The 27,686-nt window shown below is 35.9% G+C and overlaps 4 protein-coding genes across 4 annotated transcripts; all 4 read right to left on the bottom strand.

The window, feature by feature from the left end:
- Positions 1–8,882: 8,882 nt before the first annotated feature.
- Positions 8,883–9,878, bottom strand: LOC114161992 (olfactory receptor 2AT4-like). The gene has a single exon (XM_028045736.1). It carries the CDS (start codon positions 9,876–9,878, stop codon positions 8,883–8,885), a length of 996 nt encoding a protein of 331 aa, XP_027901537.1.
- Positions 9,879–15,390: 5,512 nt separating this feature from the next.
- LOC114161382 (olfactory receptor 52N5-like) lies at positions 15,391–16,326 on the bottom strand. Its single transcript, XM_028044630.1, has one exon. The coding sequence runs from the start codon at positions 16,324–16,326 to the stop codon at positions 15,391–15,393; it is 936 nt and encodes a 311-aa protein (XP_027900431.1).
- Positions 16,327–17,402: 1,076 nt separating this feature from the next.
- On the bottom strand, positions 17,403–18,380 carry LOC114161381 (olfactory receptor 2AT4-like). The gene has a single exon (XM_028044628.1). It carries the CDS (start codon positions 18,378–18,380, stop codon positions 17,403–17,405), a length of 978 nt encoding a protein of 325 aa, XP_027900429.1.
- Positions 18,381–22,705: 4,325 nt separating this feature from the next.
- Positions 22,706–23,683, bottom strand: LOC114133297 (olfactory receptor 2AT4-like). Its single transcript, XM_027999086.1, has one exon. The coding sequence runs from the start codon at positions 23,681–23,683 to the stop codon at positions 22,706–22,708; it is 978 nt and encodes a 325-aa protein (XP_027854887.1).
- Between the last annotated feature and the right edge of the window lie 4,003 nt (positions 23,684–27,686).

Raw genomic sequence — 27,686 nt, forward strand, 5'->3', positions numbered from 1 at the left:
ACAAACAAGATTCAAGTGAAGGAAAATCAACCTGAAGGAGCCATAGTTGCCAGATTAAATGCATTTGATTTTGATTTACCTCCAAATCAAGGTCCTTTTACTTTTTGGCTATCAAATTTGTCAGCAGAAAGTGCTTTTTTTCTCACTCCAGATGGAGTTTTACTCACCAGACGTGTTGTTGATCGGGAGCATGTCTCTGAATATCGATTACTGGTGGTGGTAAAAGATGCAGGGTTTCCTCTACCACTGTCGTCAACAACAACACTCCACGTTAGGGTGGAAGATGAAAACGATAACCCCCCATTACCACGAAACATCTTTATTGAGGTGAAATATTTTGGCATTTCTTTTAATGGCGGCATGATTGGTAATGTGCATCCTGAGGATCATGATGAGTCTGATGCATTCCTCTGTTCCATTAGAAGTGGCCCGATTAACATGTTCATGATACCCAATGGTACATGTGAGCTATGGTCATCCCCTTTTCAGGGCGAGGCCACATTCAATGTCACAGTTGAAGCTACAGATCAAGTTCATCTTCCAGTAAATAACAGTATCTATGTGAACTACAAAGGTTTCACAAATGCATCTGTGGACAGTTGTATTTTTTTCTACGTGGCCTCACATTCAATGGAAAACTTCTTGACTAATAGGTATTTGCGGTTTGTGAAAGCCTTGGATAGTCTGTTCAACCTGCAGGCCTCAAAGACTCATGTTTTTGGAATCAAACATATTGGCATGGAGATACTACTACTTGCTGCAGTGAAAAACTACAATGGGCAATATCTAAGCAGAGAGGTAGCGAGTAGTATATCTGCTGGACATAAGAAGTTACTGGAGTCCCAAAGCAATATGACAATTTCTCACATCACCAGTGATCCATGCCTCATGAGACCCTGTCAGAACGGGGCCACATGCAACAAAAACATTTACATCAGCCAGGAGGTTGCTGTCCTGGAAAGCATGGCTGTCATCTTTGTGTCGCCACAGAAAGAGATTTTTAATTGTACCTGTTCGGTCGGGTTCAGTGGTTCACTCTGTGAAGATGACATTGATGAATGTGAGGCGAATCCTTGTCAGAACAACAGCACATGTGAAAACACGGCAGGAAGTTTTCGCTGTCACTGTCAGAGTGGCTTCTCTGGCTCAGTCTGCTCGGCTGATGTGGATGAGTGCCTTAAGGTGAAATGCCAAAATGGTGGGACATGTATTCAGTCACAGGAGGGATACCACTGCCAGTGTGCACCTGGATTTGAAGGTAGAATAATCACAAAAACAAGCTTGAATGTGTTTAATTATACTAACCAGAATCCTTGCAAAAAGTATGTTTACCTATATTTGCAGGAGAAAGGTGTGAACAGCTCAAAGATCACTGCAGATCTACACCATGTTTTCAGGGAAGCTGCATTAACCTACAAACAGGATTCCTCTGTATCTGTCCCTTTGGTAAGAGCAAACATAAAGGCACATGATGCAAAATGAGGAGATTGCTATAGAAACAGAAAAAAATGTGAGCTTTTATTAGCTCACAGTTTACTATTTACTAATAACATCTATTGCTTTGTAACAACAAGATTTTATATCAAAATTGATAAGTTTTCTTCTGTTATTTAATCTTTTGTCAGTTGAAAGCTTCATTCCTTTCAGATAACCAATCCTTTGATCTATTTTTATAATGACCAATGGTTTCTAAGCCTTTACTTCATTATTAGAACAGAAGCATGTCTTATTTTTTGCTTCCTTTTTTCATTGATCATCAAACAACATATCCAATCTTGAGTACAATAAATGTCACTAAATTTACATACTTTAAATATATGCATTTTCAGATGTAAAAATAGATAATTTTAGTAGTATTCTCATACATATGTTATTTCCATAGAAGAATAGGTGTTCTATGATACGACTAAGTTCCAAGATCACAGTCATTTGTATGACCAAAAATAATGCTTCTGCATTGCCGTATTAGGTATTTAACACTGTTAAACACAATCTGATCACTACATAATCTAGGTCTACAAAGATATTTTAGGCATGCTAAAAGTAGTTTTTAGTATTACTGAACGGTAGCACCAAAATATCTGTTTTAAACAAATAACATCATCAGATTACTAAGTATGTCAATTTTAAGATCAAGTTACTGCAAATTATTTTCTTTTCAGGAGTCAGTGGTGTCCATTGTGAGGAACTCAGTTATGGCTTTGAAGAAATGTCCTTTGTGGAGTTTCCCCCACTGGATCGCAGGACTAATTTAATTTATTTTGAGTTTGCAACAGTGCAGAGGGACTCCCTACTCCTGTACAATTCAGGAATATTATCCAGCAGGGAATTCTTTGCACTGGAGATACTTGACAGCAGAGTACAACTCTCTTATGACCTTGGCTCTGGACCTGTAAAGCTGCAGACGCATAAGCAAGTTGCAGATGGACATTTTCACAGCGTCACTGTCAGAAGGATTGGCAATGTGAGCTATAACTATCTACACAATGTAGACCAGTCATAAGTTGATTAAAATATTGATGTGGATCTGTATATTTTTAACAGATGGGGACTTTGCTTGTGGACAACTGTACAGATGTTGTGAACAATGGATTTTGTTTTTCAGAGTTTGATGGCACCATCTCAGAAAGGTACCCATAAATGAACTCTTACAGATGGCAATTTTTGTCATTTTCAGCCTTATCTGAACAATCTTAACCTGAGTAAATAATTTATTTTCATCTTTGCATCTCTTAGGACTCTTGATGTCGGAAACACAAATATGACATTTGGTGGACTGAGAAGTCTGGAAGTAATTTTGCAACATCCAACTCATATAAAAACACATGACTTTGTTGGATGCATTCGAAATATTCAGATTAATGGCATCTTTCTGAGACCTTCTTCTGGCCTTACAACATATAATGTATTCAACAGGTAGTGTTTTATGCATTTAAGATATGATAAATCAACCACTAAATCTGCAATAATAATGCTACACGTTTATTTATTTTTTATTTTGTTGGAATGTGTTTGAATTATTCTCCAACAACGTATTCTATTTCTCCCTTTAACAAAGGTGTCCTCGAGCAACATTGTCAGGATGCAACAGCTCCCCATGCAAGAATGGAGGGGTGTGCCATGACCTTTGGTCTGAATATGTTTGTGAATGCAAAACTCCCTTTAGAGGAAGAAACTGTGATACAGGTAAATAAATACATAAGTAAATATAGAGAAGTGGATTGACAAGCCAACCGACAATATTTTCTTAAAAACTAGTACAGCAGTTTTAAGCTATGAAATGCTATTTAATAATGTTCATAAATTAATCATGTCCATTATCTGTCAAAAATCATTCTGTAGGATGAATCTTTTCTAACTCTATTTTCTGTTACTCAAAAAAAATAACGAGATTTCTATGAAATCCTTTAAATTATAATTTATTTAGAATAAACACTGAACTAGCATTTTAACAAAATTAATCTGAGTACTGTACTATCAATCATAGCTAATAATCATCAAGAATTAATATTATGATTTATCACACAATAGTAAATCCTCCAGAGAGCGTCTCCAGGGGATTGTTCCAAGACAATCTGCTGTGGATTTGGAGCCACAGCAGATTGTAAAACTTTATGACTGGAAAAGCGCTGTAGTAATTCAGTCTATTTGCCATTTAAGATGCAGGGTTGCTCTGGGTGAGAGCAACTGGGTCAGGCAGGCTGTCAATGCAGGCAGAGATATTGGTGGTTTGGTTATGAGTCTGGGTTTCAGTGGGACCGAACTGGAAATATAAAACAAAAAAAAGAGAGCTTATTAGATTTAGCTGACAGATTCACCGTGGTGTAATGACTGTTAGCTGACAAACAATCTTCCAACTTCAATTGAACTGGGGCTAGTTCAGCACTCCATCTACAGTTAGACAGGATGAAAACCTTTCAGACCATCTTGTATTGACCACAGTTATTTCTTTTTGGGGTAATTAAGTCAGGTGGGACAGAAGAGCCAATCAGGTGCAGGTTTAGGATATGTACAAGTCTAAGACAACTTAAACCTTAGTCGACAATGTTTGCACTAACTATGTATTCCCCTTAGGAATAATACATTTTTCTAATAGGCTATCACTTTAGCCACAGACATTTTCAAGGTTTGACACAATTCATTATCAATATTTAAAATTAAAACCCATAATTTATTATTGCAAAACCTTATTTACCTAAAAACACTTCAAACACATTATATTTACTGGTAGTTAAACAAATGCTGTAGCAATACAGCAAGGTCATATCTTCATATTTTTAAGATATTAAGATGCCACCTGCTGGAGTAGAAATGTAAATTTGACTGAACTAGGGTATGTGTGTCAAAAAGATACTTTAAGAGGATTTAAGTTCAAATTCACTACAATACAAATGAGCAGTTAAAATACTGGAATTTCCATTAATATCTTAAGGATTTGATCAAGGAAAAAAAAAAGGTTAACTTTATTTGTAAAGTGATAAAGAGATCCTGACAATAATTTCTATAGTTTGTCTCTTCATTAACTCTGATAGCTTGATAGAGCTAATGTGGAGTTACTGCATGTTAGATTTTTCTTTGCTCAATGTTGGGACTGAATACTTGTTTCCTTACCTTTCTGAAACAGGAATATCTGAAGAACTTGTATTGCACTTCAAGGGGATTGATTACATTGAGTATGTCATTAAGGAGAGATTTAAGAGAGATCTTCTGCTTAAAGACCTGCAGAATGGTGCAAAACAGGAAATCACAACAGTCCAAACTCTCATTACTGTCAAGTTTAAAACGAAAGAAGATGGAACCCTGCTCTTTGTTCTTGGAAAAGGACATATTGTGTTGATGGTTTGTAAAAAGTATATTTAATATGTGGGCATGATATGTCTGAGTATATTAAAACCTATGACAATCTTTTAAAATTTATTTTCAGGTAAGAGATGGACGACCTGTGTACACTTCTATTGATCTGTTAGGACATATGTCAGAGTTTACAGTGGAGCTGCTGGTTGCTGATGGTCTTTGGCACATCCTGTCCTTATTGACCAGTGGGCGTAACAATTCACTGTATGTTGATGACAAAATGGTCTTGAACATTACCCAACAAAACATGGACTTAAGACTTTTTAGTTTGGAAAAGATTATTCTTGGTGGCGCCCCACCAAGACAAAGAAAGCTCCAACAGTCAGGTAATCCTAATACTTATTAGGTCTTTTTTGTTTGTTTGTTTGTTTTTTTACAGTCATGTCTTCATTATATAACCCTTGCCAGTACCAAGTTGGACTCCTTTTTATTTCTGAGCCTTAGTTTCACAAACTCATCTAGGTGTCAAAAAAATCCTCCAGAGATTTTGATCAATATTAACATGATAGCTCACAGAGTTTCTACAGATTTGTCAGTTGAAGATCCAAATGCACATCAAATACATCAAAATGCACTTAAATTTCTTTCAAGTTATGTTTGATATATACAATTAAAGGTAAGAAATTCAATGTAGAGCCAAATGTAAATGCTATTTTTGTCATTTTACATTGACAGCCATGATATGCTCAAAATCAGTTAAATCTTTCCATTTTGATGCTTATTTTTACAAAAGATTTTGAGTTGTTTTTTTGTGTTAGACAGTTGAGCGGGTACACTTAATGAAGTCGCCAGTATTATTTCAAGAGAGGCTTTTCTAGAGTGAACGTGACGTCTCTGAACTTTCTTGTGGTCACAGGATTTAGTGGATGTGTGGAGTATCTGAACGTCAGCGGTCATACTCTGCCTGTCAGTGGACACAGTTTAATGGTGGAGGTCTGGCCGAGCTCGACTCTCCCGCAGCCCAGCTGCAGCTCTCCAGGTGTCTGCCTCTTCTCACCATGCACTGAAGAGACCACCCTTTTGAGAACATGTCTTTCAGACTGTCAGAACCGGAGGCCGTGCAGACCTGCAATACAGGATAGGCCATGCATGTGTCTGCAGAATGTCTCCAATCATTTTTGTGATATCTGCATTCCCACTGTCAATGAAGAGTGCTCAGAGAAACAGCACAACAGGCCTGTTTGGATTATAGCGGTGGTTCTCCCTCTGATCTCCATCCTGGTGATTGTATGTATGTTTGCAGTTCTGTACAGACTGAAACAGCAGGATTCAATTGTTAAAAATGAGAACCTTACACATGAAACAGGGCAAGAAACTGAAAACGCAACAATTTGTTTTGATGGCAATCAGGTGCCTAAAGCTGGACTTTCAACCTCAAAAGGGAAACGTCTTGATCGAATATGTCCAGGTCAGTCAAATGAGAATCTTAATAGTTATGGACAGCTGATGCTTCCGAGTGAGCTGGAGTATTATGAGATCGGCAGCATCTGTAGTGCATTTAATTCTGACAACAATTCACCAAGACTCAGCTGGCACAAGCATTTATGCAGTACAAAACGTCTTAAAAATGATTCAAACCAGTGGGGGGATCTGAGGAGGCTGCTAGGTAATTTAAAGAAAGACAATCCTGGTGAACAGAAATGCCCTCCAAATGCCCACCAAAACATGTCCTCATTTCACAAACAATCACTGTGTCAGTTTGACGCAGAGCAGCAGAGGCAGAATATGTCCTGTTATACAAAAGAATTCCCACAGCCAGGGCTCCTGGAGCCAACACACCCACTTAGTTTCGAAGAAATTAGCAAGCTGAATGCTCCTCTTGAGCCAGCTTTTTCACATCAAGCGCTTTTAGAGACTGGACCCCTAGAGTCCACTATGACAACAGAGACCTCATCTGACTGTGAAACAGACAGCATGTTTACTTGCTCTGAGTCTGACTATGACCACTTTAACATCATTACTGGCAAAAAATATAGGCATGAGCAGCCATTCCCATCAGAGTGCAGAATAAGCCAGGATGTCTTTGAACTAACATCCTCCTCCACTTTATGTCAGGATATTTCCAAGACGGATCCCTTTACTATGTTTGAACAATGGGAAAAAAATGTAAATGTGCCCCTGACGTTTGGAAGCTACGCTGCAGTGTTTGAGGACATTGCTGGTATGCCCATGGAGTTCAGTCATAGCAGTGATATGCCAAGTGATGAGGAAGAAATTATTTGAAAGGTCAGAGCAGATGAAGTAGTTGATGTCAGATTCACTACTTGCAGAAAATAATGTTCTACTGTATTTAAATCTCTAGGACAAAGTTGTCTTTCTGGTCAATCGCAAATAAGTTTTTTCTTTTTGTAATCTGCATCTTCCAAGCTTCTGTTTAGCTGAGTCCTGTCTTGAGATGCATGTTGTTGTTTTGTGAAGTGTTGTTACACAGGTCTAACAAGAGGAAATGAAGCTGATTTTGTGAAATATGAAATCCTTCCACCTCTTTCATCTTTTGCTTTTATTGCATTCCCATTCTGAATAATGCATTGTTAAGATATGTAATCCAGTGTTCAACTATATCAAAATGGGTTATATTATTTTTTTCTTGCACTATACTATACATGCAGTCTGACTGTGTTTTTCTCTATATTTAGGGATCATGTGTCTGTGATAGAAAACCTGACGCTCGATGAGTGCCCCCCTTAAACAGGCAGCATATTATTAACCAAATTATTCAGGATCACATTCCGTTTTTAGGTTTTCAGCATCCCAAGATGAATGAGTCTTCCTCAGCTCAGACAAGTTGTTTGGACTGTGTGCAAAGTCATGTGCTGCATGATATTTAGAGACATTATTGGGTTATTATTGTGATACTTGAATAGCAGCTGTATAGAGATTTGTGTGTGGTATACACAATAAGCTCAAAGCAATGATATCCAGTAGAGTGATGAGGATTTTATCTCGAGAGCTTCTCTGATAAAACCTAAATGAAATCAGTTTGAGAAATATGTGATTCATGTATGTGTTGGCTTTCATTGTATTAAAATTTTAATATCCACGACAAACTAATTTATTCAAATGGAGTAGAAACCAGATAAAATTTGTAGTTTATCAGACAAAAATTAAGCACATAAATTTAATTCTCTACACCAATAAATACAAACTCTCCATAAATGTTCTTTGTGTGAAAGAAAGCCATAAGAAGTCATGCTTGCACAGCAGTGTATAAATGCTTTGAAAATATGCAAATGTTATATTGTTTAATTTTAATCTAATACAATGTTTCAGCTGTTATTCCATAAATCCTAAAACAAGCACATTTACTTCAATCTATAATCTTGTTGGTTCAATAAAGCACAGAGGTGGGATAAACCCTGCACAGGCTGAAGGTATATCACAAGGCTCCAATTTAATGTAAAAGTGTTGAGTATTACATATATTGTGAATCTGGACTTTTTGAAAAGCATATTGACAGTTTTACTCCATCTAGTGGTTAAATCAAGGAGAGCTTTAACTAAACCATGCGAGGCAATGTGAGACAGAACTCATTCCTGCAGAAAATAAAAATATATATACATATATAAATGCGTGTGAAATAAATAATATTCCAAACTTATCAAGACAAAACAATATTTTAAATCTTTACAGTCAACATTGGAGCAGACAGTATTCTCATTTCAGTCAAATCCAATTCATCTGACACACAACTAGGCCAGATTACATCAGAACCTTATGAAATGTACTGCCTACATAATTAACCACAAAGGCATATTTTAAAAGTACATAGAGAATTAATGATAGCACAAAGTTTTAGTTTCAGGGAAAAGACAAGATCTGTCTTTTAGCCTTTTTATGTTCAATCTTTAAATTTTAAACATTTTTTATATTTGCAAATGGTTACCTTGTTCCATTTTTTTAACTAATTTAGCTAAACACAGAATATATGTGCTACCTGCCAAACTCCTTGTATAATTTATAAGCAAACAAACAAGAAACAAGAAAACTTTTCATGAACTAAAACCAACATTCAGTTTTATGTAACAAATCTATGCATGTTTACTTGTCACAAGTTTGGTCTCATTTTGAAATGCAAGGTTTATTTTTCTATTACTGAATCTCTGTGCCAAAGCGTTTTTGATTTCCATAGTTTTCAAACAGTATATCACAGGGTTGACGGATGCAGGTATGAGGCTGTACAACATTGTTATAATAATACGAGCATCAAGGCTAAATTTAATTCCTAAAATGTCAGTAAGATACACAGTACATCTTGGCATGTAATATAGACAGGTAATGAAGAGTTGAGGGGCACATGTGGACAGGAATTTGTAATCCCTTCCAGAAGCAGACATTTTCACAACAGCCATAAAGATAGAAACATAAGAAATAATTATAAATGTTAAAGGAACTAAAAGAGTGACCATAGCATTTGCAAATGCAACCCATTTTACAAATGCAACATCATCCCCACATCCCAGCTTGGTGATGGAAATATGATCACAGTAGCACTGCATGATGGTATTAAGGTCACAGTAGGGCAATGTCAAAGCATGTAGCACAAGTCCAAGCATTCGTATAAAGGTCAGAAACCAGCACAAGCCGCAACAAATAGAAATGTTTTTGTTTGTAAATAAAACTGGATATTTGAATGGAAAACATACAGCAACAAAACGATCCAAAGCCATCATCAGCAGAATTAAAGACTGAATAGCTCCCAGAGAGTGAACAAAATACATCTGTGCAAAGCAAACACCAAATGAGCACATCATATCATTCCACCAATATCTGGCGATGATTTTTGGGAGTGTTACAATGCCAAAGAACAGGTCTGTCATTGCAAGGTTTAAAAAGATTATGTACGTTGGCTTGTGGAGAGTCCGCTCACATATGATGACAGCTAGAATAAAAACATTTCCAAATAGAATAGAAATAAAAACAAGTAAGAGAACAAACGATACTATGCCATAGTACTCTGGTGGAAGTCCAGGGAAGCCAATGATCATAAACTCTTTCACATTTGTAACGTTTCTGTATTTGATCATTTGTACAAAAAAAGGAAAAAGAATGTTAAACAGAATCAAAATGAAACAGACCTTCAATTGGAATTAAAAAGTCACAATAACTTCAGTTCAGCAGTGCGCTTGCAATCGCAAAAGAAATAGTTCAAAAATATTTCTAGAATATTCTACAAGTGAACTAGTTCCTCTGTATGTTATTTGTAGACATCATCTTTGTGCCTCGAACAGAACCTTGTTTCCTTCAGGTAATGCAACCCTGCAGTTTCACCTGCTGATCCTGTCTCTCTATTTAAAGCTTTTCAACAGACTTTTCTGATGACGTTCATCGAGAATAAAACTTTGAAGAGCAATATTCCCAAAGAGTCAAGGAGTATTTTAGCATCTTCATGCTTACCTCATTTAAAAAACTGTTTTGAATGGAATTGGTTGTTTGTGATCTGTCATAAATTCTGTGTGATATTAGGGAAATGTTTAATTTGCTCAAACAAAAATAAAGCAATATTTTACACCTGAACCGCAGTTGGAAAACAAAACTTAAGCAAGTAGTTTGACTGAATCTCTCTTTTTCTGTTTTCTCAAAAGAACGGATGCATTTTCTGTTAAAAATCGGTATAAAAAAATTTGTTAAAACATATAATACCCAAATTTATTTGAAAATATTGTACAGGTTTCTCTGTAGTACAGAGCAGCAATATACTGTGGTCAAGTATTGGTCAAAAATTATTTAGTGAAAGTCAGACCATGCCAGAACAAGTGGAAACTGAGTTCCCTCACAGTATTTTTCTCTTCTGATGTCTTAACTAGTTTAATGCAAAGTAAATGACAGCCTGAAATCAGAAGAAAAAAATTATTTCTACAATAAATTGTAATTTATTAAATTTTCCACTGGATCTACTAACCTGTTAAAATGTTGAATATGCCTTAGTACTAAAGGATGTAAAATATTTTGGAAGGCAACAGTACCATAAAAGTTAATATTGGTTACATATATTTAAAACTAATTTTCAAATAGATGAAGTGAAGTAAAGAGAGCTATGGGTGAAATGATCAACACAAAATAAGATTTTCTGCAAGCATACAACTTTTGCAAACTACTAAATTGGGGTCTTGCCTTCACATGAACCCCTTTAAACTTCCTTCACTGACTAACAGCTGTCGCTTACTTATCCATTCTTTTAACTTAGCCCACATTTTCTATTTAGCACTAGAACTACCAAAGCTTCCCAAAATGGGAATCTTCATCCAGGTACCAGTGAGGGGCCAGTTTGGCCCTGTCCCTAGAGCTACCAAAGAGAGGCCAGTTTGGCCCTCCAAGAGAGGGTGTGAAGAGGCGCCTTTGTTATGTAAATAAGGCCATTACTATCCTGTTCCAAGGACAATCAGCGTGAAAGTTGATGTAGTGAGTTTGGCTCTCCTCCCCCCCTGCTCATCTACAGGGATGCTAATTGCTAATGCTTTTTCTGTGCAATCCTTTCTGTGGTATCGGCTGCTTCAACCCAAATGCAGTATATTTCAAGTCCCATGCATAGTTTCTCTTTGCATGGTAATTCTTACAACAAATCCTGATGTTGTTTTCTAAGTTTTGTCCCTCTAGTACCTTGTCTTGACTCTCAATTTTCTTTTTTAAACAACATGTTAACCAGTTTAATAGCAGATGCGCTCTAAAACTTTGTATATTTTGCATCCTTTGTTTACGGCTTTTTTTTTTTTTGCAAACTTTACAACAAAATTAAATGTCTTTTCTTAGTGGTTAAATTATCAGCTAATAAACTGTTCATGATCTACTGCATACGTTTTGTTAGGTCAGTTGTTAACCTAACAAGCAACAACAACTGCACCATTTAATTGATTTTAAATGTGTACTATAGGCAGAAATGTCTGTCCACTAGCCTATATTAATTATTTAGTAATAAGCTGTTGTAATGACTGGTGGATGGTTATGGTCTTTTCTATAATTTCTTCTCTGAAATTGCAATAGAGGACTGGGGTTTCACAGCACACTATGGTGAAAAGTCAATTTAATGATGTCGATGAAAGGATGTTAGCTGCCATCTTCCAGGTGTGTTCAGTTGGAATCAGAGAGTAATTAGCAGGAAAACTAAGAGTACTTGTTCCATGCAGGTCATCTACATCCTTTCAACAATTGTCAATGTCTAAGCCTATCACACTGCATGCATCCTCACCCCCGTCTGTTGACTGCCTCTTCAGCTGTTGGTTTTGTAGGTTTAAATACTCAACAAGCTGTCGATCTTTTACACAGCATCAATGTTATTCTTATCTCTATAAAAAACACAGAAATAACCCCCGGCATTTATGACATGGAACCATAAAGAAATCGAAAAGCAAACTCTGGTCTACCTAATAACCAGGGTTATTAGGTGTGGTTTGAATGCATGAGTATGTGCCAAGCAAAGTGAATACCATTCCAAAAGCAAAACGTGAATTGTATGTCAAAGCATTCTGGATAAATAAACCAAAGCAAATGTGCATGTCTTGCGCTAGCGGGAGGAATTGCTGGTAGTCTATTGCCAAAGATAAAAATGAAGTCATACAGCTGCTAAAATCTGACGTGACTCTGTTTTTGTTTACATTTCATGATAATCATTACATTCAAAATTGTAACATTTGTTACATTTTAAGTTGATAAGATATGCTTTCACACTGCATTGTGTTAAACAAATGAAACCCCATTAGCAACTTGTTTATCCTCTTGCCTGTGAAAATGCTGCACTAAGAATCACTGAAGGAAATGACAGAACAAAATCTGAACAAGACACTAAGCACAACTTGATTCTTACAAATGTAAGCAAAAGTGGGGTGGCCTCAGATTTTAGCTGTTGTTGGATGTTTATTTTGTCTTTGGGTAAATGTGAAAAAACAAACACTGTTCAACAAAATCTGCTCAGCATGAGTCGGGGATGAGGCATCAAACTATGGAGAATGTTGTTTTTCACACAAGTACCCTCTGCTGTAGTGCGTTTCCTGCTTTTGGAGCGGTCTCAGGACCACTTGGCATTCACGTATACATTCAAACCGCACTACAGTTCACTTCAGCTGAACCGAGACCTAGGCTTTTAGGAGGACCAGAGTTCACTTCTTTGGTCCGCATTAGAGTTTGAGTACACATTCACACCTCCCTAAATCAACCAAATTTTCTAGGCAAATGAAAAAGAGTATTAACGTGGGCTAAAGAGGGCTGGTGTGAATTTACCCCAATTCTCCTGAAACTTTGGGAACCTGTGGCAGATGTGTGCAAATCCACTCTCAATATCTTGTACATCACATGCCAATGTGTTATAAGTGGGAAAGGAAATGCAATTGTTTTCAACTTGTGGAGAAGATGAGCTATCTTATGCTGAAGATTGCTGTGTATTTTATCCAATTCACTTGTGAAAAAAAAGATCACAAATGCATTGAACAAAGATACATTTCAAACACTTTTCATGTACAATATCAGTAAATACAAAGTTACACAGAAGCAGCACAGCGGTGTGGTAATTACCAATGTCTCCTTGGAAAAAAAGATCTCCAGTTTGAATCGTAGCCTTGGATTTATTCTGTAGAGTTTGCGTTCTCTCGTGCCCTAGTGTTAGGACTTCCTCTAGCAGTGCTAAAGCATAAATATTAATAATATTCAAAATACCTTGTTTTAGTACATCTAAGTAGCCATCTTGGTGTGTTTCTGTGTTAGCCCTGTGTTGAACTTTAAATTCTCCCTAAGATACATTCTGCCTATCATCGACAGATAACTGTATCCAGTTTTTGGGCCTGAATAAGATGTAAGCTGGTACAGTAAAAATGTCAGAAGAACATTTCTGAATTGCTTGGGTAAAGGTATTGGTCTCTGTAACTCAATTCCATCAGGGTTGATAAAAATGTAAATTCAATAAAGAACCTTGGATTTGATGAAAATGTTTACATTAAACACTTTGGTGAGCACACTTGAGTCTATGAAACACAAAATTCTGCCTTTTTCACATGCAAATGGTAAAAATTGAGTAAAAAATCTTAAAAATAAATTATCTTCTATTCCATTTACATAATTATCCACTGAAATGTTTTAAAATTAAGAGAAACAGTGCAATTGCACGTCTGTTTGCAGTCATTTTTATATGTATAAAATGTGAGCATACGCCTAAATGTTGAATTGGGGAGTGGGGAGAAGGTGACATTAACTGCTGTGTATTGAGCGTGAAAGTTGATGTAGTGAGTTTGGCTCTCCTCCCCCCTGCTCATCTACATGGATGCTAATTAGACCATTCAGAGTCGTCAGTTTGGCCACATTTGGATGCTAATAACCCAGTTTGGCCCTCTCTCGGTAGCTCTAGGAAGATACCCAATTTGGCCCCTCTTGGTAGAGATAGGAATTTCTCAAAATCCTGGTAGTCCTATATTTTTTATTGGTCTGATAAAATATTCTAACTTTTAATATTGTGCTTTCAATAGCTGAAAATGGAAAATCATAATAAACAAGAATGAAACCTTGAAAACATTGGCTTGTATGTATTTAATGTATAAAAATATTTTTCATTTAGTGAATAGAGTTAATGAGATAAATAGACTTTTCAATCATGCAAAAATAAATAAATCTCATCTCTCAGCTGAGCGCTGAATTGGTTTGCTGTTTGTCATGTGAAGTTATTGCAGAGTTGTCACTACCTTTCATTGAGCAGTCACCTTGTTTATCCTGATAAAGGGAGGAAGTCTCACAACTTCGATCAACATTTTTCCCCAAAGCACATCTGGGATAAGTTCCTGGATTTTACCAGGTTTTTGTTTTTACCTAGTTTTCAGGAGGCTTAGCAGTAAAGTCGGTGTCTATCAACCCAAGTTAGGAGGAGCTCCAATAAAGCTGCAGTGTCACAAAACCATCTGAGGGGATTGATTCCATGTTCTGGTGTTCACTCACAATTAAGATGGCTGTTTTTCTAGGACCTCAACTTTAATCCTGAAACAAATTACACATGTAATTTACACCTAACATGTTTTATTTTCAAAGAGAATTGATGATTCTACAAAACCAGTCCTCATTTTTTATTCAAAACCTTACAACATTTTAATTTTTCAATTTTGTGCCATATATCTGTAGAAATCTGACCGTGGAAAAAAACCTCCATTAATTTGACCTTATTGTTGACCTGAGAAATTTTACACTCATAATATATTTTTACCACCTGAATATAGTCTTTACCCACAAGTAGATTTATTGTTCATACATGTTAAACAAAGTTATAAAGAGATATAGAAATAATAAATTCACTTTACAATTTGCAGTTGAAAGGATCTATATATGGTTTATTTTAGGGTTAATACATTTATTTTATAAATTAAATTGACAACAGACTAAAAGAACAGTAAAAACAAAAATCTAGAATTAAATTTTCATTAAAGAAAATTCTTTTGACAAAATTAAAGGCAACTTGACTGAAGTATGTAGAGCTCTTTCAGTCTCCCAGCTACATCTGTAAAAAGTCTTTCTTTTGCTGTCTTCTTCTTCTTCTATTAAAATTTAACCAGCCTTTGTTGCTATATTAGTTCATTTGGTAAAAAGCTTCATTTTTAAGCTGTCTTTGATGTCCTTTGTTTTGAAGCAGTATATTAATGGGTTGACAACAGCAGGTAAAAGACTATACAGCATTACAACAACAATTCGAACAGAAGCACTGAACGTGTAGCCTACAAAGTTAGCCAAATAAACAAATAACCTTGGCAGATAATAAAGGCAGGTGATAATTAGCTGAGGTGTGCAAGTCGACCAAGCCCTAATGCGTCCTTTAGAGGATGATGTTTTCAGAACAGAAGCGATGATGATAAAATAGGATAGAACAATAAATCCCAGAGGTAACAACAAACAGAACATGGCAAGACCCAATCCCAGAACTGTTGAACTTCGTACATTCTCACATCCAAGGTTAATTATTGATAAATGGTCACAGTAGCAGTGAACAATTATATTTGAATTACAAAAAGGTAGACTCATAGCATCAAAAACCACACCAAACATCCATGAAATCGGCATAAACCATGAGATTCCACAAAGCGCAGAAACAGTTGTATTTGTGAAAAGTGAATTGTAGCGCAGAGGAGAGCAAATTGCAATGAAGCGATCCAGCGCCATCACCATCAGAATGAAAGAATGAGTTGATCCTAAAAAGTGAACAAAATACATTTGGGCAAAACAACTATAAAATGATATAATTCTGTCGTTAAACCAGTATAAAGATATTGTCTTTGGTAGCGTTACTGTTCCAAACATTATGTCACTAAGTGCCAAGTGACAAAAGATGACATATGAGGGTTTGTGAAGAGACCTTTCATATCTCACAAAAACTAAAACAAAAATGTTTCCAGCTGCTATAGCCAAATAAAGCAGAAAAAGTGTAGCTGAAACGGGGCCATAATACTTTGGCATAAGACCTGGAAATCCAGTGATGACAAAGTTTTTTATCGTTGTTACATTAGTGTACAACATAATCCTTGCGATTACAACAGTAGAAACTGTGACTAAATATCAAACACAAATGTCTAAGCAGAAAACTACAAGTTATGGAAAACAGTAGATGAACTCACAAAACGTGGAACTGTTAACATACTTCCTGCTATTGTATATAGAAAACAAAAAAGCATTAGACACAAAAAAAATCATGTAATGTTTGCCATTTAAATCCACTATATCTTCAACAGCTCCCTACACTTTTATCTAAAACATGTTCATCATTTTATTTGTTACTACACTATAAGTAGGCATAATAGCTCCCAAATGGACAATGATCTCTAATGGTTTCCAGTTTGACAAACAAACATGACTGCCATTAGTACAATGCATGTTGTTGCATTTCTGCTTGAAGTTTTGTTGTGTTACTTTGTATTAAACATTATAGCACTTTTTAGATCATTTTCTTCCTTGTTCCTTCAAAAGTGCAACAAATTTACTTTCAGAAACACAGTAGGTTATAAAACTCAAGTATAATATTAAATACATACAAATAACTATAGCATGACCAGAGATTGGCCAGAGTTTAAAATCTATAAAACACAGAGTCTGAAGTGGAAAGAAAGGTTACACCATACAAAATGGAACGTGACTCAGCAGAGTAGACATGCATATGATGGGGATGACTATGGTTGGTCAGACTCTAAAGGGCCACAAATGCACTTTAGCAATCCAAAAAGTATTTGAACTATAAGAAAAAGACTTTTAATGAAAATATGCTAAAGTTTCTTTTTTCTTAAAGTAGAGTAATCTTATCAGACACAAGACTTTCTGAAGGAGCTCATTGTGTTTGGAGGCCATGTGTTCCAGAACAAAACAAAGCCTCTTTTTCATGCATCACATTTTGTTCCACCAATGGAATCAGTTTTCACAATATTTTGCGTTTTCTTCTCTTACTTTGGACTACTTTGGCTTCTGAACCAAGAATTTAAGGATGCTTTAAAGATTTTTCTCAAGCTAAAGATAATTTTCTCAAATTAGCAACAAGTAGAAACCAAACAGACATTTTTTAAGGACATCTTGATGATTGTATCATCACAGTTTCTGATCCTTGTTTAGTTACTGGTCCAGATTTTTAACTCTATTCCAATTTTAGCTGTTTTTATTCTCTTCATCAAAGTGTGCTTTATTTCTTGGGTCTTGAAACAGTATATTACCGGGTTGACTGCAGCAGGAAGTAAACTGTACAGCAGAATTAATAAAATGCGAACATCTACGCTAAAAGAAAATCCAACTGTGTTAGCTATATAAACAAAGCACCTAGGGAGATAGAAAAGACATGTTATGAATATTTGTGGAGTACATGTTGCCAGAATTCTGCTGCGTCCTGCAGAATTAGACATTTTTAAAATGACTATAATAACAGAAACATAAGAAATCAGTATAAATGCAAGAGGCACCAAGAGACAAAACATAGCGATACAAAGGGTAATAATCACTGCAATCTTCAGATCATTTCCACATGCCTGATTTGTTATTGAGATGTGGTCACAGTAGCACTGGGTAATAATATTTGACTGACAGTAAGGTAAACTGAGGGCTTGGAATATTACAAACAGCATCAAAGGCAGGGGTAAAAACCAAGCAGATCCACAAAGAGCAAATATAATATTGTTTGTGATTAGGACAGGGTATCGCAGTGGAGCACAAATTGCTATGAATCTATCAAGAGCCATTACCAGTAACAAAAATGACATTACTGAACCTAAATAGTGAACAAAGAACATTTGTGTAAAACACTCATAAAATGAGATGATGCTGTTTCCAAACCAATATTTTGAAATGATCTTTGGGAGTGTAACAGTCCCAAATGATAAATCAGTCAGTGCAAGGTGACAAAAGACCAAGTACATAGGTTTTTGAAGAGATTTTTCATAGATGACAAATGCCAAGATGAAACTATTTCCTACTAAAATAGCTAGATAGACTAGAAAAAGTACAGCTGATGCAGGGCCATAGTACGATGGTGAGAGTCCAGGGAACCCAAGGATGAAAAAGTTGTGTATCCTTGTGATGTTTGAGCTGAGCACCATTATCTCAAGTCCCTGTGAAGAAGCGTCATACATTTATTCATTTTTAATTGTATTTAAATGTCACCACAACATCAGTAAAGATATAATTAATCTTTATTATCATGCCTCTTATGCTGCTAAACCATTGAGTTAATTATTTGAATAGTATTAAAGGTAAAGGTAATTTTACTTATATAGCACATTTTCAGCAACAAGGCAATACAAAGTGTTTTACAGGAATTAAAAGGAAATACAAACAAAATAACAAACCAGAGGAAAGAGCAAAAGAAGAAAAACAATCTAATGTTGATCTAAAGTATGTAAACTAGGTGCTTCTGTTCAGGGTTGCTAAGTATACTGTGGTCTAATTCTTCTAATTCATTTCTGGGTTGGAAGAACAGGAGTCTAAAAAGTAGTCTAATAGTGTTGATCCGAAGTATATAAACTAGACAAAACCCTATTCAGGGTTGGTTGATAAGTATAACTAAGTATCCTCTGGTCTAATTCCTTTTCTGGGTTGGAAGAATAGGAGTCTAATATGTAGTTGCTAAGGTAGTTTTTCTGGATTCTAAGTTTGTTCTAATTCCTGTTCTGGGTTGTTAAATAAGTGTAAGTAAGTATTCTCTGGACTTTCTAAGTATGCTCTAAATTTGTAAAAGTAATGAGTACTCCGCAGTTTCTAAGTAATAAAAACTAAACTAAGAGCTTTTCTACAAAAATACACATTTCCATGCATACTTTTAGTAAATCTGTAAATCTCTATATAGTTACCTATTATTGATGAATAAACTCAACACATTAAAGCAGATGCAAAATAAACAAATGATATTTGACACTTTATAATGCAACTGTTTTCTATTTTAGAAACAAACTGTCCAGCAAATATTCTTTGCTCACAAGCTTTTATGATTAGACATGGTATAGTCCTTGATAGTAACTGAGAATGTTATATACAACAATAGAATAATCTTACCTCAATAAGGCAGCTCAACAAGTGACGACTTGGAGTAAAGACTGGTTTACAGCTAATATCTGCTGGTTTTATCCAACCAGGTGCATCCTCAGGTCTTATTCCCACATGAACAGTAAAAGTTCTCAGATGTTTTGAATGTATCTTTTCATATCATTCTTATTGTTCCTATTCCCTTAAAAATGACTTTCACTGTGCAAGATTATTCACCTTGTATAAGGTTGTATTTAGACTAAAAGAGTTTTATTTTTGGATTTAAAGCAATGATTGTTTTTTATAAGGATTTTATGGCTCAAGAGACCTTGGCTGTGAATTGATGGCTGAACAGGAAAAAGGAAAAAGAGAAAAAGGGAAAACAGACAGTAAATGGGGGGGAAAGCACTGGAAATAATCTTTATTGAACTATCACAAATTAAAGATTTGGGAAAAACTGGGTTTTGATATTAGCGTAGAACAGTCTAGTCCAGGTTTGATGAGCGTACGTTATTCAAATGCTTAAACAACAGCAGACTAAAGAAGTTAAGTGTAGTGAAAAATTAACTCCTTTAATTATTTTCTGAGTCAGAAACTTCAGTCTGAAGCCAACTTCAGCTTTGTATCACCCTGTTCATGCAAATCCAAGAGGCCTCTCCATTCTGTTAAATAAATAGTAAGAGATTTAATATGCGCTGTATGTCTGAAGTATAGCAGACTACAATTCTAAAACAGCACAGAAAATTGACATCATCGTTCACAACTTCTTCTGTTCACTGATTGGCCCAGTAGAAAATCTGCCAGAAGGAATCCAAGCAAAGGGCAGAAAACACAGTTTGTGCAGTAAGTAAAATGTTATTCAAGTGGAATTGCAAAGGAAGGCAATGGGCAAGCTACTTTTCAGCGTGACAAATGGTACACAACTAAAGCGTGCAAGATTTTTTGGAAGTGTGACTGAAAGAATGCAATTTGGATGACTGTAGCACGAGCAACCATTATGGACATCAGGGATTGTAAGGTAAATGTTTATTGAACAGGGAAAATGTTTGAATGATTTGTCTGCAGGAGGAAGAACATCAAGCTAGGACCGGATCCACACTGGAAGACAGGGAGACTGTTAACAGGTGTCTTTTACTGGAGAACTGGTTCACCAGTGGAAGGAATCCGATTCTTGCTTTGTGAAAGGAGAAAGCAATCGAGAAGAGGTACGAGCACAGATCTGGTGGTTGACTGCTTGGTGTTCAGAGAGTCAATCGTGATCAGTAGTGTTACTCTCCTTAGCAGGAAGAGGTGAATGGAGGGTGGACAGGCAGGCAAGTACTGGAGATGGGCCACAGGTGGGTGATCTGAACAGGATCAGCGAGGAGGACAAGAGCGAGACGCCAGGAGAGGAAATCCACAGGGCCGAAGGACCAGCGTGGAAGCAGAATGCAGAGGATCTACGCGGAAGGAGAAAATCGAAGGTAAGTTATATAACAAAAAGTTTGTTATATAATGGAGCACAGAGTCTGGTGTAGTTACCATGAGTAGCAGTAAACCATCTGTTGTCTGTCTCTGGGAATCCACTCCACTAAATCCTGCTTTTTGATGAGGGTAATTCACACCACCTGGAAGCTGCACCTGCTGATAACACCTTACAGAAGAAGAGGAGTAGCAGTTTTGGGGGGAATTATATTTCAGTTAATTATTGCTGGCTTAGGTGAACATTGAAGTGTGGGCCCACATTAATTAACATAGGTTTTGTGAAACCAAAAGACTGAAACATTTACCATTTCTGTGAATTTATTATTGTGTTCAATATATGTTCAAAATCTCATACAGGTGTGTGTTTGATTTCTTGTAGAATAGTATTTGGAGAATATTATTCTTGCTCAAAGCTATATTATTTGGTGAAAAGAATAGAAAAGTACTGGTGTATTATTACTCTAAAATGAAACTTAACAAAGGGTTAAACACGAGAGTATTATTTGTAATTTAATGGGTTTAATGAACTCAGGGGCCCTTACCTACTTCAGACCGGTATAATTGGGCTACACTACCCACCAAAGAAAAAAAAGAACTGTTACAACTCTTAGAAAAGCATGTCTCCGAGGCTCATGTAGAATGTTTTACTCTGAAAGGTTCATATTTAGTCCCCTTTACCTAATCACCATATAGCTTTGCCCACTGACAGAAGACAAGTTGATGTAACTTGTTGTCCAAGCCCCATGAAACCATCAAAACATGACTGAAAATTATCCTATTTGTCTGAGCTGGCATATTTATAAGAATGTTTATTAATGTGAGATTTAGTTGTTTTTTTTCCCAAAGATTTGCTTTGATACAACTGGCATTTTTTCCAGTAATCAGACAGAGAGAGAAGGGGAGGAAGATACACAGCAAAAATCTCAAGGGAAACAAACTTTAGACAGCTGTTCTGCAGACTACAGCCACAATATTTAACTTTGGTTTAAATATTCCAACAACTGTATACTTTATTTATCTGGTGTTTTCCTTTCTCTTCACAATGTTGTTTGTTCAGTAATGTTCTCTGTGTCAGGGCTCCTGTGTGTGTGAGTGCGAGTAATGCATCTGTTCCAGTGAGGATCTTGGGTGAGAGCCGGGGCAGCCTTCACAGGTGGAGCTCATCAGCCTCATCTGAGTGCTGAGAATAAAGGAGCAGCAGAGCCCTCACTCAGCGCTGGATGATTGACGTTACCGGTTCTTGGCTCGTCACTGTGCTTCTCTAGAAGGATCCGTTCACTGCAAGTCTCCTGCCTGCCCCCTCCGCAGTGTTTCCCCAGCTTGCTCTGCCCCATCAGACCTCTGGCTCTCTGTCATGGCCTACCTTGCACTCACCTCTGGGTCACCACCCTCCACACAGGACCCTGTACACCTCTTCCCCAGAGCTTCCTAGAACCACTCTTAAGTAAGCTGCTCCTATTACATTTCTGATCCCCTCAGGCCTGACCTTCAGTAACTTACTTCTCATTCCAGGCGCCTCCGATTGTGTGACGCTAGCCGCTCCCCAGAAAGGGTCTGAAGACCTGTCAATTGTTTGTACCTTTTGAAAATAAACCTTATTTCCTTACTTGGACTTGTTGGTTCTGCATGTGGGTCCGAAGGGTGAATCCGAACATGACACTCTGTCAGATCTCTTAATTTTTACCGGCACTGCAGTATTTCTGAGTAACTTGGACACATGAATAAAACAAAAATTATGAAAATATTTTATTTTTCTTACAGCCAACAAGTATGTGAGTAATGCGATCTATCAAATCAGCATGCTGGAAAGAAACTACGAAACAAGCCACTGTTTGCTGATATTGTTCTCATTTTATTTTTTTTTAAAAATCCACGGATAATTGAGATGGTGCTTTTAACATGATATTGTAATAAACGAAGATAAGGATACCACTTATAATTAATGCACTGGTCTGTTCAATGTGAATTGCTGAAACCTGGACTTTTCTAAGTAGAACTGTTTCATCAAACACTCTCTGATGTCTTTAGCTCTTAGGCAATATATGAGTGGATTTATCATTGGAGGGACAAGGCTATAAAGCATTATGATTACTATTCGTAGACCAGCACTAAAATTAATCCCCACTTGACTAGCAAAATACACAAAACATCGAGGTACATAGTAAAGTGAGATTATTATCAGCTGGGTACTACATGTTGACAGAGACTTTCCAAAGTTTCCCAAATTTGTTACCTTACTTATTTCTATAAATATTGAGCAGTATGAGAAAAGAATAAAGGCCAGTGGTCCTAACAGTGTAATCATTGCACCCACAAAAGCTGGAAAAGAATAAGGGTTTCTGTCTGTGCAGGCCAGAACTGTTATTCCAATATGATCACAGTAACAGTGATTGATTATGTTTGATGCACAGTAAGGAAGAGGATATGCTCTAATCACCATCATTAGAGGGATTGGAATAGTAATAATCCATGCAGTCACACTGAGGATATGGATTGTGAATTTTGTAACAATAGCTGTATATCGGAGTGGATGACAGACGGCACAGTACCTATCAAAAGCCATCAGTGAAAATATAAAAGAATTTACTGAACCCAAATAGTGGACAAGGTACATCTGGACAAAACAAGCAGTAAAAGAAATGCTCCCTGATTGAAACCAGTATCTACTGATGATTTTAGGTAAAGTTGTTGTGCTAAAGAGAAGGTCGCAGGCAGACACATTTAAAATGATGTAGTACACTGGTTTGTGAAGACTCTTGTTGGATGCAAATAAGAAAAAAACTGCAGCATTTGCTTTCACAGTTACCACATAGACTAAAAATAATACAGCAGAAGTGAGACCATAATATTGTGGATGGAGTCCAGGAAATCCAGTTAATATGAATTCAGTTACTCTGCTTTGATTCCCCTCTGGCATGATCTCGAAGAAAATACCTTTAAAAACTGAAAAGCACACAATAGATCAAACTGAATCCTTATTATGACAAAAAATATGCTTTGTAGTAATAAGTTCAGATATAACTGATCACAAATTACTGTTCTGTTGTAAACTATTCATAGTATAATTATTGATGTCACTTTTGTTTAATTACATTTATTCTGCTAAGTTATGGTTGTCATTCTAATAAATAAATGTAGATGTAGCTTAGATGACTAAATTTGTAATTAGTTGTTTCATTTCACACATACCTTTCACAAAAGGTGCACCAACGTTCTCTGATTTCTCACCAGGTGTCTGTCTGCTTAAAACCCCTCCTTTAATACACCTTTTGATGCAGGCAGAGTTATTGTTCGTCCTCTTTGCTTTCTCTAGGGATTCCTGATGTCTTCATTTAGTTCTCAATTGGGTGATAGTTTTCATCTCTAACATGAACAAAGGTTAAAATTTCATTGGTTGTCATTATATTAGTTGTGACGCTTTCTCAAGACATTCGGTAATACCTTTCCTACCTTAGCAGGCAGTCAGTTTCCTACATTGTTGCCATTTGTCTACTAGGTTAATATTTCTACACAGTTTTTTTTTAATTTCTAAACATTGGTCTCAAAAGTACGGAAGAGGATTAGGGCCACCGGAAAAAAACAACAACAAAACTTTAATCTGTCAGAAAAAAGTCAGAAAAAAAAAGAATTCTGGCTTTAAAGTCATAATTTAATCTCAGAATTCAGACTTTAAAGTCATAATTCTGACTTTAATCTCAAAATTCTGAGTTTAAAGTCAAAATTCTTTTCTGACTTTAAAGTCTCAGAATCTCAGAATTCTGACTTTAATCTCAGAATTCTGACTTTAAAGTCAAAATTCTTTTCTGACTTTAAAGTCTCAAAATCTCAGAATTCTGAGTTTAAAGTCAAAATTCTGAGTTTAAAGTCAAAATTCTGAGTTTAAAGTCAAAATTCTGAGTTTAAAGTCAAAATTCTTTTCTGACTTTAAAGTCTCAGAATCTCAGAATTCTGACTTTAAACTCAAAATTCTGACTTTAAAGTCAGAATTTGATCTCAGAATTCGGATTTAGAGATTAAACTCAGAATTATTTTTTTTCTGACTTTAAAGTCAGAATTCGTTGATTTCCTCTTCTTTAATCCTCTTCCATACAAAAGGCAAGTGCAAATTACTGTCATTGTTAAAAATGATAAAGACTGACAGATTAATTCCATATGAATTCAATGATTTGCTATTTAAAATGCTATCCTGGTACACAGGTGGGCAGTTTGAAGATTTGGAATATAAAAAATTGGAAAAGTTTTATTGCTCAATAAAACAGCCATTCATTCTACTGGTAAGCATATTTCATTTGAATGAAAGGTTGCATTCCTGGATCCTTGAAATATAACCAAAACATAAGACAGTACAAAGAATAGATTTGTTTTTTTTTTGCTTATAGACAACATGAGAGCGGTGGACAGAGTAACTGACAGACAAACAGTACTTTTGAGATATTTCCGCTGCATATTTGTTAACTGCTCTCTCACAACAAAAATATGGATGGCTGCTATCCTTAATTTTTTAATTCTTACAAAGAGCTTTACAGAGTATTTTTATAAACTTGTCGGGTATTTTTGAAACATTTGCTTGGAATTAAAACCTTTTTCTTCCTAATCATTCATGGAATGTACATATGGTGTCTGGTATTTTACTGAACTCTTTCAAATACACCGGATAGTTTTCACAGCTTGTCTTACATTCCTCTAACTTCTCTGATACTTTCTAAAGAGTCAGGAAAGAACGTCTTCATTAAATTCTAGAAGATACCTTGCAAGTGCTTTTACAGATTTGGAGAAAGTATCTAATATGTTCTAGCAAAGATCCAAAGTGTACGTGAAGACAATTAAATCTCTTTTTTATAGCTTTTGCCTGCACAGTCATTTAGTATGCTAGCCTTATCACTTATAGAGGATGAATAAATATTCAGTAGGTGCTTAGCTTTAAGTTCATCTGTGAATAAAAAAAAGTAGATTTGTAAACTGAATAATGACTTTTTATGAAGGTAAACAAACACAAGGGGTAAAGTAGAAAAAAATCTGCAGAGTTTTCTAATTGATGTAATCCAGTTTTTTGGACTTTTCCTTGAAATGAACTTAAAAATAGCTTGTAGAGAATGACATGAATTTGAAAACAAATTCCCAGAGAGCTCAATGGAGGTAAAACACAGCTTTAATAATGCTAATGGTTTAGGAATCCCAGTAGAGTAAACAGCTGCATTTTATGATAAGCCCAGTGAGTATTTAAAGTGATGGTAATAGAGGACTGCTAATATCCCCAGTGTTCAATGGAGGTCTCAGAGCATATGTTTCGTCTTACCTGAGTGGATTTTGTGAACCACACATCACCCAAAGTCTATGTGAGTAATAAGTACAGGATGTGAACAATGTGAGAATTTTAAACTGTCGTAGCTTTTACACATCATGATTATCATTATTTATGAGAGCAATAGTTTTAGCCTACCAATAGTGTAAGCGATGGAAATATTTAACCACATTTAAAAGTTTTACATTGTCTTGTTTTTACTTTTTAACCTGAAAAGCCTTTATGAAGCGACAAAAACTTTCCAGTAAACAAACAGTGATCTGCAGCAAGAGTGTATTTTTAAATAAAATACATTTTAAATGGGAAAAAAATATTTTTATTTCACTTCGGTGAAATATTTGACTTCTCTTAGATAGAGGTGTAAAATTAGAAAGAGAAAAATAGACTCTTTTTGCATTAGTCAATTATGAATCAATTATTTTTCTCCTCAAATAATTGATTCAAAATGTTTTCATTTTTTAAACATTTTTAAGAGATTCTTATTAAGGAAATTGAGGTTGAAACATTTTGTCACTCTCTACAAGTTGTTAATTGTTTGTGCCACGCAAACACATGGAAATAGGATATTTAAGGAAACTACAAGAGTAAAACAGGTCCCAGAGTGAAAATTTCACCTTTGCATAATCACGTGGATAGCAAATGTGAAATTGCTAATCTTTTAGCCCACCTGTAACCAAAACACATCATACATGTAACACAAACAATGTAACACCCATATGTTGTTGTGTTGACTATTAAACTCTTGTGCAGGCTTTATGCACATGTCCCATACTCTATTTTTATCATCACATAACAGGAGTAAGAATTGTGATTTGAGCCACTCTTGATGTTTCTGTGTGGATGAAACTTTTATGGAATCAACACTATATAAATGTGGGTGTTTTTTTGAAACTGACAACATTTTTTGAGAAAAAACATTCCTCTGTTTGTGACTAGAATGCCAGTGAATGTATATTTTGAATGTTAAACATTTGAAATCTTTAAAGAAAAGAATTTCTTTAATGAACAAGTATGTAACATCGGAAAAACTATGTTTGTGCAAAAGTTTAACAAGGAACAATGTTGCATAAGATTGTTTTCAGGTGAGAACGTTCTAAGGTGCATTGTGGGAAAACTAGCGCGCTAATTACACCCTTGAGATGACGACTGGCATGAGACCTCATTTAGCTTCCTCATAACATTCATGTGTGCTGTTTGTTTTTTTTATTGTTTAAGGTTTGAAAACAAACCATGAAAACTTTGAACTACTGTAAACTCATTTATCACAAATTGAATTCATATATCCAGTCACATGAATAAGACTGCTAAACAAGAGGAAGAAGGGATGAAAAATATTTTTTATATGGAATTCATTGGGTCATTGAGCGTAAGAGAAATCCTGTAAATTCTAGACACTAACAGGTACCACAGAATTGCACAAAAATCCGTGAGGGACGATGGAGTCCCTGCTCAAAATTCCATGAAAGAGGTGTACGGAGCCTCATGCCGGAAGCCTGTTGAAAGGCTGTTTACATTGTTTTAAACTGCGTGATTGTGAGCGTGAGTAGGAATAAAAATACCAATAGGTATTTCGTTCCATATAACACAGTAGGAGTGTAACCGGTAAACCTTTTATGGA

The sequence above is a fragment of the Xiphophorus couchianus genome, chromosome 18 (assembly GCF_001444195.1).
Source record: "Xiphophorus couchianus chromosome 18, X_couchianus-1.0, whole genome shotgun sequence".
Lineage (NCBI taxonomy): Eukaryota > Metazoa > Chordata > Actinopteri > Cyprinodontiformes > Poeciliidae > Xiphophorus > Xiphophorus couchianus.